Consider the following 12943-nt stretch of genomic DNA (forward strand, 5'->3'; position numbering starts at 1 on the left):
GAGGGGGGCGACGAGGGTGTGTGAGTGTGTTTGCACGTGTCTGCAGCGCCTCTTGCCGTGCAACAACTTCGCCCTGCCCGGAACAAAGTGCCCCTTTTTTCTTGCAATGCAAGCGGTCCCGGTTCTCCAGGGCGCTCCGGGTGTGCGTGAGAACGCGCACAAGTGCACGCGCCTCGCTTCCTTCCCCCCTCCCCACCCACAGAGTTTAGAATCCCAGCTATGCAAATAAGCGAAGCAGCCAGTCCCTCCTCCGCGCCCGCCCTTGATTGGGTGGGCTTGGCTTAAGGCGAGGCAGCAAAGCGAAGGGAAAGAGGAGGAGGCGGAGCCGGGCTTGGAATGCGAGCCCGGACTGACGGCGCGGCTGGGCGAGTCAGGGAGAGCTTTGCAAATAAAAGCAGGGGGGAGGGGAAAGGGAAGGGAGGCAGGCGAGGCTTCGCTTCGCATGCAAAGCTCCACCCCCCGACGGTGCAGCTGCCCAGGCTGAGGGCTTTTCAGGAAGCGGTACTTAAAACGGCTCCAGAGGAACATGTGAGAAGCAGTCGCCGCTGGAATACGAAGGGCGAGGAGGAGGAGGTGGAGAGGAGCTGCAAGGGGAATGGGCGCCGCTGGGTCACATGCGGGAAGGGGCCGAGCGAGCGCCGCTGCCCGAGCCTGAGGTGCGCCGCCATCGGGGGCAGAGCGGGCTGAACGCGGGGAAGGAGGGACGCCGGGGCCCCTGCTCCTGCCGCCGCCTCCGTCTCCTCTTCTGCCGGCTTTCCCTTGCTCCGTCGACGCCGGACCAGCAGCTGCCCTTCGGCTCGGGCTGGGCTGCTTCGCCTTGGGGTCGGTCGCCTTTGCTGCAGTCGGCCAGCGGAGAGGCGAAGCGAAGAACAGACTCCGGTAACTTCCTTCGAAGCTTTTGCTTCCTTGCTTAAAAAATGAAATGAAGAAGCTACTTGTCGAGGGGCGCTGAATTAAAGAGGATTTGGTGCTCCTTCGCGTGTTAATTTTTTTTTTTTTAAAGGGGGAAAGTCCTTTCTTGCTGAGATGATTTTTTTGTTTATGCGCATTTAACTTGGAAGCGAGCGCTCTTGTATGCAAGTGCGGCTGGGCTTCTGAACAAGGACCGGGTTGCAGAGCAAACGGGCGAGCAAGGTGAAAAGTGCTCCCTCCCTTTCAAAAAGAACCTCGCAAATTCCAAAATTAAGGACTGGGTTGCGATTGCTCGCCCCACGCACCCGCCCCTTAAAAAATAAAAATCGGATACTGCGGGTCCTACTTCCAAGGAAAGAGTGGATTGCAGCCTTGAAGGGCGACCCTAGACGTGTTTTTCCCCCCGAAGTGGGAGTCCCGCGGACTTCCACGGGACGTGCTTCGGAGTTGGTGTGCATTGCAGTCCCCCAGGGGCTTCTCTGTCCGGGGAGGTGGGGTGAGTACATCGGGGCTGGGGGAGGGGAGGACTTAAAGGGCCTGGCCGAAGCAGACTGAGGGGGAGGGGGGTCGATCCCAGTCAACTCTTCAAAAAACGGAAGAGCTGTCGACTCCCCCTCCGGGCTTCCCGGCCAGTGAATGAAACCAAAGCGCCTTGCGCAGGAATTGGAGCGGAGCCTTCGGCTCATTGCAGGCTTGCCAAGAGTTTTTTCCACGCTTTCAGTATTGTGCATTCATTAATCTGGAAGGGTCGCGCACTGCGCTGCTGCCAGGATTAGGCCATCTACCACTGCCACATCGCAGTATCCAGATCGCCCCTGTTGCACCATTCGGGGCAATTGTGTGCGGGGGTGACTAATCCGCGTTGAGTTTCTGTCCCCTGCAAACAATAGAGCTTCTCGGAAGGTGGTGCCCCTCCTATCGCTTGGGCAAAAACCTCTCGATGACCTTCCTCGATCCTGGTGTTGCAAAGCAGGGAAGGGAAGGGAAGTGAGTGACCGTTGAGCTCAAGGAACTGGAGACAGTGTCTTTTCTGCACTTCCTTTTTTGCTGGAGTCATCCTTGGCTTTAAGCGCCACACGGACTGCCAGGCTGAGGGATTTGCACTGAAGGGGGTGGGGGTGGGGAGGCAGGCTAAACTGCAGTCCTAATCTGAATTCAATAGGACCTACTTCTGAGTAGACAAATTGAGAAAGATTTGACTTGGCCGTAACTGGCTTGAGAACATTCTTGTATGTCAGGACACATTTACCTGGCGCAGAGTAAGCTTCTCCTGAAAAAAATGCTGTTCATCTGCAAGTAAATAAAGGCTGGCTTGTTCCACGATGAAAACGGAAGAATAGGTAGACCTTCCCCCAGATGCTTAGGGAAGTTTTTAATGTTTGATATATTGTCGTGCTTTTAATATTTTGTTGGGGGCTGCTCAGAGTGGCTGGGGAAACCCAGTCAGTCAGAAGGGCGGCATATGCCTAATAAAAACATTATTAGTTTTATTAGATGTGTATAAAGCAAACCTTGGCTTCACGAGCAGTAAGAAGTCCCTGAATATTGCACCAGTTTAATAGATGTTCCTTTGTAGAAGCCAGTCTAAATCTGTTTCAAATATATATTCATACTTTTCTGTATCCCCCAACCCTCTGTGCACACACTATATAACTTGTAAGGGTCCTTTCTAGCAATGTAGATACCCCAAACCGAGAGTTGTCTTAACCACCTGGAAATGCGGCTCTTTATCTTCCAATTAAAATATTCCCAGGCGCTGAGCATCGTGGCTTCTGTGTATGTGTGCCCAATCCCATACAAAAAAACTTTTCCCCCCTTTTGGAAGCTGCAGTGCCGGAGAAAGTCCTGCAGGTGGCAGGGCAGCTTGTCGGCTCCTTCGCTGCTTAGTCAGAAGCGGCTGGTGCGTGTGATTCAGGCCGGATGACTGGCTGTTTGTGGGAATGCGAAACTACCTCAGAGGCTCGGGAGAGGGAATGACGAGGCAGTTCCTAACCCGCAAGTGGGGCGGCGGCGGCGGCGCGCAGGGCGACCCGAGGGATGTGCGTTTCTCCTAAGGTCTCTCTTGAGGAATCCGCCCTTCTGGGGAGGAGCCGCTGCAAGGACAGTTTCGCATTCTCACATGCTCTTCTTACTCATTCGGTTCTGAGCTGCACACGGAATCCGGTCAACTTCCAGTGACTTGGGTGCCGTGAGTGGGAGAGATCTCCCTGAGGGAGAGTCTGTGTATGTATCTGTGGGCACGGGGTTTGGGAAGTCAGTTGGCATAGGTGTGGGGTGTGTGTGTGTCATGGGAACCAACTCCTGGGGCAGAGGTCCCTTTGCCCCTGCCCCAATAAAATATTTGAGGCGGCCAGCCCCGCCCCTGCCAAAGTCGATGGGCATTGCCAATCAAATGGTGTTCATGTGTTGCGTCTTGTGAACAATTATGTGGGGCAGAGCTTACCTGGGGACATCCCCCCCAATATTTTATTCCAAAGTTGACACTCCAGGGGTGTGTGTGTGTGTGAGAGAGAGAGAGTCTGTTTGCATGGGTCTTTGGTAGACAGAAAGGAGCAGCAAGACTTCCATCTGTGTGAATAGGAAGGAGCCACAGTCTTTTGCCAGTAAACAAGAAAAGGTAGATCCCACTCTGTTCCAAGGATGTAAGTGAGGTAGGGCGAAACAAATGTTGGTGTTTTTAGATAATGTATTTGCTAAGGACTGCTCACATGCTGTAAACGGGTGTGTTGTGTTTTTCGGGGGGGTGTGGGAGATGTGATTTTTGTGTCAACCCTGATCCCTGCTAGAAGGGAGAGGTTAACCTCTTTCTTTCTTTCTTTCTTCTGCCCTAGGCGCCTGTGTGACTCGGAAGGAGACCCTCAAAACGATGGAAGCCGAACTGGGACCTCCCTGCGCAGTTCAGCCGGCCTGCTGCCAGGAGGTTCCGGGCTCCGCTCCTTCAGAGGCCTTTGCTATGCCGGCAAGGATCTCCGGAAAGATCCCGCCAGTCAGGCCTTGCTTCAAAAAGAAGGACGTGCAGAAGCTGCTGGACACAGGGGCACTGAGGGCTCTGCGGCCCATCATCACCACCTTGCTGGGGTCTGGCGCCCTGGATGCATTCCTCCGGCGCAGAGGACAGAAGAGCAGCCGTAGCAACTTGCATGAACCTCTCGCAAAGAAGGTCTTGGGGATCGCGGCTCCCTGCGCTCAGCCGGACAGCAGCATGGCAGTTCTGGTGGCAGGGACTTCGGACATTCAAGGACAAATATCAGACGGGTCTCCTGACCAGGAGGCCCAGCCTGGGGAGCAGAGTTTCCCCTCAGTTACCTCTTCTGCAAGCGAGCCATTCCAGGACCACTCCTTGCATGCTGCCTCCAGCGATGCTGCTGCCTTTCTTTCCTGCCCTGACAAGATACTTGAAGGTTATCCTGTGGTGCTCCAGGACAACAACAGCAGCTTCATGGGTCAATGCCACTTGAATCCGGTGGACAAGTTTGGAGATGGGCTTTTCCAGGACAAAAGCGAGGAGGCGTCCCTCGACCTTGTGTTTGAACTCTTGAACCAGCTGCAATATCACACCCACCAGAAGGACGGGGTGGACATCTGCGTGGATTTTCTGCAGGGGGTCTGCCTCCTCGGCAGCGATTGCCCCAGGCACCACACGGTCTTGCCCTACCACTGGCAGGTCAGGAGGACAGCCACACAGGTGTGGCAGAGTGTGACCACTGACTCCCAGGAGCAAATGGAAAGGCTCTACTGCAATCCGGACAACGACAAAGTCAAAATGAGATACCGGTGAGTGATAAGATGCCCTTCTTGCCTTAACTGTCATTGTGCTAAATGTAAAGGAATCTTAGCCAAGACTGGGGAACCCTTTTCTCGAAAGTGCATTCTTGCATATAGCCTCTATTACCTTGAATTATTGACCTACTAAAATTCCTTTGTCTGACTTTTAATTAGTAGCTTTTTAGGTGGCACGCCCTTAATCTCTTCAAAAGTACCCATGTAATCTCAGGTGAGCTGATAACTGAACAGCCCAATTTAAACAGGCTTTCATTTAAAACAGGGCTGGGGGGCCATCCACGTTTTGGGATCTCCACCTCTCAGCAGCCCCTACCCAGCATGACCAAAGTTCAAGAATGCTTGGAGTTGTAGGTCAAACAGCATAGTTGGGGGTTTTTTCATTGTGTCCAGCACCCAGCATTCATGGACCTCAATGGAAACTGCCCAGCTAGATTTGAGAGGGTGCTTCTAAACCACAGCATGTGGATGCACATCTGATGAAGGGTGATTGGCCTATGTGCTTGAACTGTAAGAAGGCTGAGTAGACAGTAGGAAATAGAAGAGCAAGTAAGTGGTGTGTTTTTTCTGTGTTACGATCTTGCTAAAACTTAGGGGCAGTAGAAGTGTGCTTTTGATGCATGTAAACAGCCATGGCGTTTGGACTTTAATCTTGGGTATTAACTAGTCCAGAGTAACTACAGACCCTTGGTATCCACACTTGCCACAAGAGAAGTGGACTAAACTTAACGCACTGGAAGAGTAGTCTACAGGGGAAGGGGAGAATCCACACATTACTCTTGAGTGAATCTTGTCCTATATGAAGAAAAGGAGAGCCCGCTGGGTCGGGCCAGTGGCCCATCCCATCCCAGTATCACAATGGCCAAACAGATGTCTATGAGAAGCCCCAAAGCAGAAGCTGAACCCAACAGCACTCTCTTTGACTTTGATACATGGAAACTTGATGGAGATAGAACCTAGTCACCATCACTAGTAGCCACTGAGACTGTTATTCCTCATGAATTCAAAATTCACTTTTAAGACAGTCAGTGGCTCTTGTTGGGATCAAATTCCATAGTTCATATGCCATATAAAAAGGGGAAAAAAGTATTTTGTCATCTGTGCATCTTCCAGCATTCAGCTTCATTGGGTTTTCCTGACTTCTAGTATTAGGAGAAAAACTCAACCAGGCTGATCAAACTCAACCAGGCTGATCAAAGAGAGCTGGCCCATGTACATGTTTTTAAAGGCGTAGTGAATCTGTTCTCTTGATTCCAGAGGATATATGGTTATTTTCAGACCCAGCCGAGTTGGTGATTGACACATACAGCTCTGTGTAAATGGAGTACATCCTTGAGAAGAGCCAAGTGGGAGGAGGTCGCACCATATTTTCAAGGTGGTCCCATAACATCTGTAAAGCGAGCTCAACCACCTCGATCCACAGCCAAGCCACCAACCCAAAAGATGTGTGTTTGGAAAACACCACCACCCCTAGGAGCACTCACTCCACCATTTGGGGTCTGGCTGGCACGGTTGTGTTTTGGAAACCGAATAATAAACATTGCTTGGATTTCTTCCTTTTTTTTGTGCCACTTGCTGCTGCACACAGGATGGAAGAAAATGTCAACGGAGCAGTTGTTCCTTCTATCTTGCACAGCTGAAAGAATTGTGGAATGTCCTCTTTTTAGCCAGCCTGCAAAGGCTGCCAGTAGAAGCCCTTGGAAGCTAAACTATATGCCTTCTCTTTCTCCCTCTCTCCCTCCCCTGCTGCCTTCCTGTCAAGGTGGCATTGCTGCATCTCTTTGATTACTGCACATGCCTGGGCTCTTGCGAAGGAACACACAGTGTTCCGGATTCAGTCTGTGTACCTGCATCCTTCCAAAGGAACTGTGCCAATTAGGGTGTTCTGGCACTTTTGAAATATGAGCCAATCCCTTGTCACGCAAAGTAGTTGCAACTAGAGCAAATGGGTGGGGGCTGGGAGGCGTAAGGCAGGTTCTACAAGCATTCAGCCCTAGCCCTGGGCTCCTTGCCATTCAAAGTAGCTCCACTGCCGTGACTCCCTGGTATCCTTTGTGACATCACAAGGCCTCCTGGGGCATCCTGCTGGGATTGCCTCATTGGCATCTGTAAAGAAACCACTGTTGCCCCAAGCAACTGGCTGAGTTGCTTGTGCTGTCAGGCTGGTCCTTCAGGCGCTGCCTGCAAATTCCAGACTCTGGCATGTGCTGCTGAACTGAGGCAGCAAGGGAACTCCTTCAGGACTTGTGCTAACAAGGGACGGAGGCAGCAGTGGGTTTTAAGTTGCAAGAAGTGCAGAGTTGGGAGGTGCGGGGGGGGGGGAGGCCTGTCTAATAGCAGGAACAGCTGGGTGGTTGAACAGTTGCCTGAGGATGTTGTGGAATTTCTCAATCTGGCATCAAGGAGAAGCTGGATGAACTTCTGTTGGGGATGGCTTGGGTCTGAGGAATCCATAATGTACATGTTGTAAATAATGAGCCTGATAATCTCTCCATCTCGCTTCAGACTGTGCAGTACTAAACCTGAATAAGTGGTTCAAGTAGCATTTTTGTTTGTGTGCCAAAAGCATTCTTCTTAATGCTTCAGAGCTGTTTGTGTTTCATTGTGGTTATCCAGAGTTTGGAACTTTTGCTTTGAAATCTGGGAGCAGCAGGAGTAGATCTAAAAAACCTTCATTCTGTTTTGTCACAACCTAGATAAAACGCTGTTCTTTCTTGCAAGTCGGCACCTGGTGCTAATCTTCCCTAGTCCCTTATCTGAACACAAGGGCTCGTTCTGCAGCAAAGTGGAGTCACTTTGGATTTATTACTTTTCCAAGTTGTGTAAATTATTACTTTTGCTGTTGCTTAAATTGTAGCCAGGACATTGCTTCAACAGTTGCAGTTTCCCTGTGTGGAAAGACCTTCCATGTAAAGATCATCATGAAAGCTACAGGCAGTGCCCAACATTAGTCATATTTGGAATGGACTCATTGAAATCAGTGGACTGAAGTTCATTGATTGCGGCTTCTCACCCACCCATCCATTCATTGATTGACACCCACAGAAATCTGCCTCCAAATAAAACTTGTGCCTGTGATGTTTTATAATCACAAGTTGCAAGTCAGCATCAAGGCCATGTGTGAGGTACTGTAGAAACACCCACATGATTTTAAACTTAACTGTGGCAACGTTCTAATTAGTTTCTTTCTAGCCCAACATTTATCATCATTTGCAGGGAAGACAAAATGTCACAGAAGTTCCCTTTTAAAAAGATTTCCTCATACCAATAAATATTGCATTGCATCAACAAATTTTCTTCTCAATTTCCTATATGTAAGATGGAAAAGCTGCCATCTTAAACTAGGACTTCAGTGACTGTTTCTGCTGCTAGGCTTTCTTTCAGGAAAAATCCCATTTCCCACATACTCCTTGTGCTTGTAGTATTCGTTGTTGTAAGGGAATTTTTAAACATAATTCAGACTTTAACAGGAATAGGCAAACTTGGCCCTCCAGACGTTTTGGGACTACAACTCCCATGATCCCTGATCACTGGTTCTGTTAGCGAGGGATTATGGGAGTTGTAGTCCCAAAACAGCTGGAGGGCCGAGTTTGCCTATGCCTGGCCTTTAACCTCTTTTACAGGGTTGTATGGTTTCCTGAGGTGAGGCAAGAGAACTTCAGCTCCTGAGGTGATTCTTCGGTATCTAGATCAAAGGTTGGGAACTTTTGTTTATTTTTATATTAAACTTGTATACCCACATATCCCAGGCCGGTTCACAACATAAAATTACAACACAAACAACTTTTGGCCTTTGGCTCCACCAGACTTTCCTGTTTGGAGCAATTCATAGTCACCCATCCTACACCTGATGTCATACAGGTAATGTGTGAGGAGCATGATTGAAGGGATGGGCAGCAAGATTTGGCTTTAAAAGGATGCTAACTAATGCAAGCCTGACCCAAGTGAGACCCGTTACGCACAATGGCTCACTAGTCATTAAAGCAAAACCTGAAAGGAGAGAACTATCGGCACTTAGGGGGGAAAACCAAATACTGTAATAAAAAAACCACACCCTGGGCGATGAATCAGAATGGTTTTCTGTTTCTCCAGAGGGTAGTAGGATGTGAACCAGTCAGTTCAAATGAAAAAAGGATGTAGGCTAAACATTAGGAGCAACAGTAGAGCAGACACTTCTTTGGTTTGAGGTTGTTTAAGCAAAGCCTGGATGGGGCCAGCTGTTGCAGATGTTGTTCCAGAATTATTAGCAGAGGCTTAGGCTGGGCTACTTCTGAGATCCTTTGTGAACTCTGGATGTTTGGTCAATCCAGGCAGCCCGGCTACTTCTGACTTAAAATGACTTAGGAATCTTGTAGCTTTCAGAGGCCCCTGCAAGTCTTTGCCCTGTGGTCAATGCAACTTGGCTTTCCCCTCTCCTCCTCAGATGTTGTGTCTCCTGGCAACTGGGTGCAGAGCCTGTTGCACCTGGCCACCTTGAGTGCCTGAGTTTGTTTTGCCAGAGCCTCCTGGTTCACATGGTTACCACCCCTGTTGGGCTAAAGCTGTTAATCTCTCTTGGTCAGCCTAGCTTTAGAAGCTGAGCGATAAAGCTTGCATGCAACAAGGAAATGTCTGTTTCAGCAGTTCCAGGAGAGGACAAGCTGCAGCCAGTCTCGGATAGTAACCAGCAGGGGGGTTCTTTTTTTTTTATCCCTTCCTTTGTTTTGAATACAGCTTACATGGCACAGTGACACATCATTATGCTCTGTGTCCATAATATTGTCATTGTTTTGCGCTCCTAAGTAAGTTCGTAGGTCCTAAGCCATTGGCTCCCCTGGGGACTAAAGTACTTCTCTGTGGCTCACAAATGGCTTCTTTTTCAATAAGTATTGCCCCCTGCTTGTTCTAAAATGCGCATTTACTTATAGAGTGTTTGTGCCCTGCCCTTCAGCCAAAAAGGGCTCCCTTGAATGGCTTGTGTACAGTCAGATAAAAAAACGGGAGAGTCCCTGCCTGCAGGTTTACACTCTGGAAAACACGACACACAAGGTAAAAGGGACAGGGAGGGAAGAGGGGGGAAAGCAAACCCAGGTACTAGTTCTTAAATAGTAGTTTTTACAATGACCAACTGGCATAGAAACAGTTCAGGATAGATTGTGTGATACCTGCTCCCTCTCCCCCTTAATTTCAGGATTCCATCCATTATTTTTTGCTGTCTACCATGGGGTAAAGATGGAATACTGCCATATAAGCTCGCTGTGATGGAATGCAGGCATGTGTGCCCCTATTGTTGCTTAACACCTCATTCATTTCCATGGGGCCCTTACAAAAGAAGTTCCTGTTTTGATAAATAGGTAAGGGTAAGGGGACCCCTGACCATTAGGTCCAGTTGTGGCTGACTCTGGGGTTGCGGCGCTCATCTCACTTTATTGGCTGAGGGAGTCGGCGTACAGCTTCCGGGTCATGTGGCCAGCATGACTAAGCCGCTTCTGGCGAACCAGATCAGTGCACGGAAATGCCATTTACCTTCCCGCCGGAGTGGTACCTATTTATCTACTTGCACTTTGAGGTGCTTTTGAACTGCTAGGTTGGCAGGAGCTGGGACCGAGCAACGGGAGCTCACCCCGTTGCGGGGATTTGAACCGCTGACCTTGTGATCAGGTAAAGAACCTTCGGGCTGTTGTCCAATTACCTGGAAGTAAGACCCTGCAAACAAAGTGGGGCTTGGTTTTGTGTAAAACCCTTATAGTATGCACTGTAATGGGCTTCTAAAATACCCGCCATATTGAAGGACCTGAGGAAAAATACATAGGGTAGATAAAGGTAAAGGTACCCCTGCCCGTATGGGCCAGTCTTGACAGACTCTGGGGTTGTGCGCCCATCTCACTTAAGAGGCCAGGGGCCAGCGCTGTCCGGAGACACTTCCGGGTCACGTGGCCAGCGTGACATCGCTGCTCTGGCGAGCCAGAGCCGCACACGGAAACGCCGTTTACCTTCCCGCTGGTAAGCGGTCCCTATTTATCTACTTGCACCCGGAGGTGCTTTCGAACTGCTAGGTTGGCAGGCGCTGGGACCAAGCAGCGGGAGCGCACCCCGCCGCAGGGATTCGAACCGCCGACCTTTCGATCGGCAAGTCCTAGGCGCTGAGGCTTTAACCCACAGCGCCACCTGCGTCCCTACATAGGGTAGATACTGTTCTTCAAATGCAGAGTGCCATTGTTCTATTTCTTCTTCCTTTCTTTTCTTATAAATTTAGTTTTCAGAAATTCAGAGTTAATTTTGGGGGGCCAGCACTTGGCTGTAGTGCTGTTTGGTCCCCATGCTCATCTCAAGACAGATAACAAACATGCAGCAGAATTGAGATTTCCTGAGTTGGTAGGACAGAAAGCACTCGCCTGCAGGTAGAAAACTAGCACATAGTGAACCACCCTGTCCTTGCTGCACTAATTCTCTGCTTAGTGGGACTTCTCATATTCTTATACAGAGGAACAGTTTTTAAAAATGCACTTGGAGTGATAAAGTCAATTTTCTACAACCTTAAGATTTTTTCACCTGTAAGTCCACTTCCCTGTGAAACACTTATTGGTTTCGTTTTCTTGCATTGGAAGAAGTTCAAGCAGGTTTTGTTTTATTCCACTCTGCCAATCAGCTTTTCCAAACTGTATTCATTGCTGTTCTAGCAACATAAGGTACATAGAACTACTGTCCAGGTGATGAGTTTGAGGTGTCCTCAAAACTTCCATGAAAAGAAGTGGGTAATAATATTGCCCAATATTATCAAGTTCATGCACTATGAATCTCTCCCCCCTCCCTTTCTAACACAGCTCACATTTTAAGTGGGAGAAAGTGGTTCTTAAATCTGTAGCATCTTGTTTTAAGTCTGCATGTTTTTCCGCTCCAAACACACTTCCTGGAGATGGGAGTTTGGCTTTGCTTTTGAAAGTTACAACTGAGTGATCTGCACAGCTGTCGAAATGAAGGAGAACTTCCCCTTCTGAATAAGAACAGATGAATTTTGTGATGTTTTCTCTATCCACTCAGCTGTTTACTTTTGCTGGGTGCATGTATGGAGGGGGGTGGAAGCAAAATATCTAAGCAAGAAAGAGGTGAATGACTGCTGATTTCTGGTGTGCCGAGTTCCAGCGAATTCTTGGTATCCTCCCCACCACCCCTTTCAAAGCCTGTATTTACATATGAAGCAAGTCTATTGGCTATTTATCTTGTGTGGATCTGGGGAAGCTGTAGAAGAGGAGTTTCAGGGGAATTGTCAGCAGACTCCTGTTTACTCCTGTTACTATGCAGATAAGATTGAGGGGGGAAGCAGCTGTCACCTGGCTCCAGGTCTAGGTCATCCTGTTCCTTCCGTGCCATTCTCACAGGAAAGGAAACTGCACATAGGTAAACCTAATAGCAGCAGCCAATCAGGCTTATTAACCCTTGATTAATAGTCCTCCGAAGCAGTCTCTGCAGTTTATGATAATTGCTTCCCCCCCATAGCCCCGGTTGCTGCAGAACCATCATCGCCCCTTCCCACAAGCGCTTCTCATCCAGGGCAGGTGTCTCCTTGCTGCTGCTGCTGTTGAAGCTTAGCTGTGGAGAAAAGTGCTTGGAAAATAAGTGAGAGGTAGGGAGGAACGTTTCTGTGCTCCTCAACCTTTTGGGGGTAAAATGGGACTTTCTGCCCGCTCCCTTTCTGTGCAATCAGGGTGGTTTCCATTGTGTTTGTTTAAAGCACCTAGAGACTCATTCAGTGAGTTCAGTGCAGAAGCAGGCAGTAGTTACGTTCAGATGCTTTAAAAAACCCTATACTTTCTATTATTGCAGGACACTGTGCTTGTGGTAAATGGTTTCCTAGTGTTGTTATTTATTAAATTTGTATACCGCCCTATACCCGCAGGTCTCGGTACAGATGGACTTTAATTAAGGGTGAGAAAAATCAGGCAAGTATTTGCAAAGGTATTTGTGCTAACTGAGTTGTCGTCAGCCTCTCTTCTACTTCTGTCCTGGCTCCAGTAGCCTTTGGGTGGAAAGGTCAAAGGCGTGGCACACGTGTGGACCAAGAATATACAGATTCTGCGCCAGTTGCATTGAGGTTTCTGGAACTTGAGAAGGTTAAGAGGGGTGACTGTGGAGAGCAGGCAACAGGAGGAGGAAACTGAAAGAGTGCTCTGTAAGGCAGAGGAGTGCAGCCTTTTGATCCCCCAAAGAGCCAAGCCAGAGGTTTTCACTGGCCATGGGTGAAAAGGAATGGCGCTTCTGCCTTTGCCAGAAT

General features: G+C 49.1%; 1 protein-coding gene across 2 annotated transcripts in view; it reads left to right on the top strand.

Moving 5' to 3' along the window:
- The first annotated feature begins 317 nt into the window (after positions 1-317).
- Positions 318-12943, top strand: part of TIPARP (TCDD inducible poly(ADP-ribose) polymerase) — a 31578-nt gene continuing 18952 nt past the window's right edge. The window contains exons 1-2 of one of the 2 annotated variants that reach the window (XM_083739439.1): positions 318-879; positions 3744-4686. In XM_083739439.1, coding sequence (XP_083595565.1) covers positions 615-879; positions 3744-4686 — 1208 coding nt within the window. In that variant the 5' untranslated portion in view covers positions 318-614. Of the gene's footprint in view, positions 1135-3743; positions 4687-12943 lie in introns of both variants that reach the window. The other variant, XM_083739440.1, reaches the window with a different exon arrangement.

This window comes from Podarcis gaigeae (genome assembly GCF_964106915.1).
Source record: "Podarcis gaigeae genome assembly, chromosome: 5".
In the NCBI taxonomy this organism is placed as follows: domain Eukaryota; kingdom Metazoa; phylum Chordata; class Lepidosauria; order Squamata; family Lacertidae; genus Podarcis; species Podarcis gaigeae.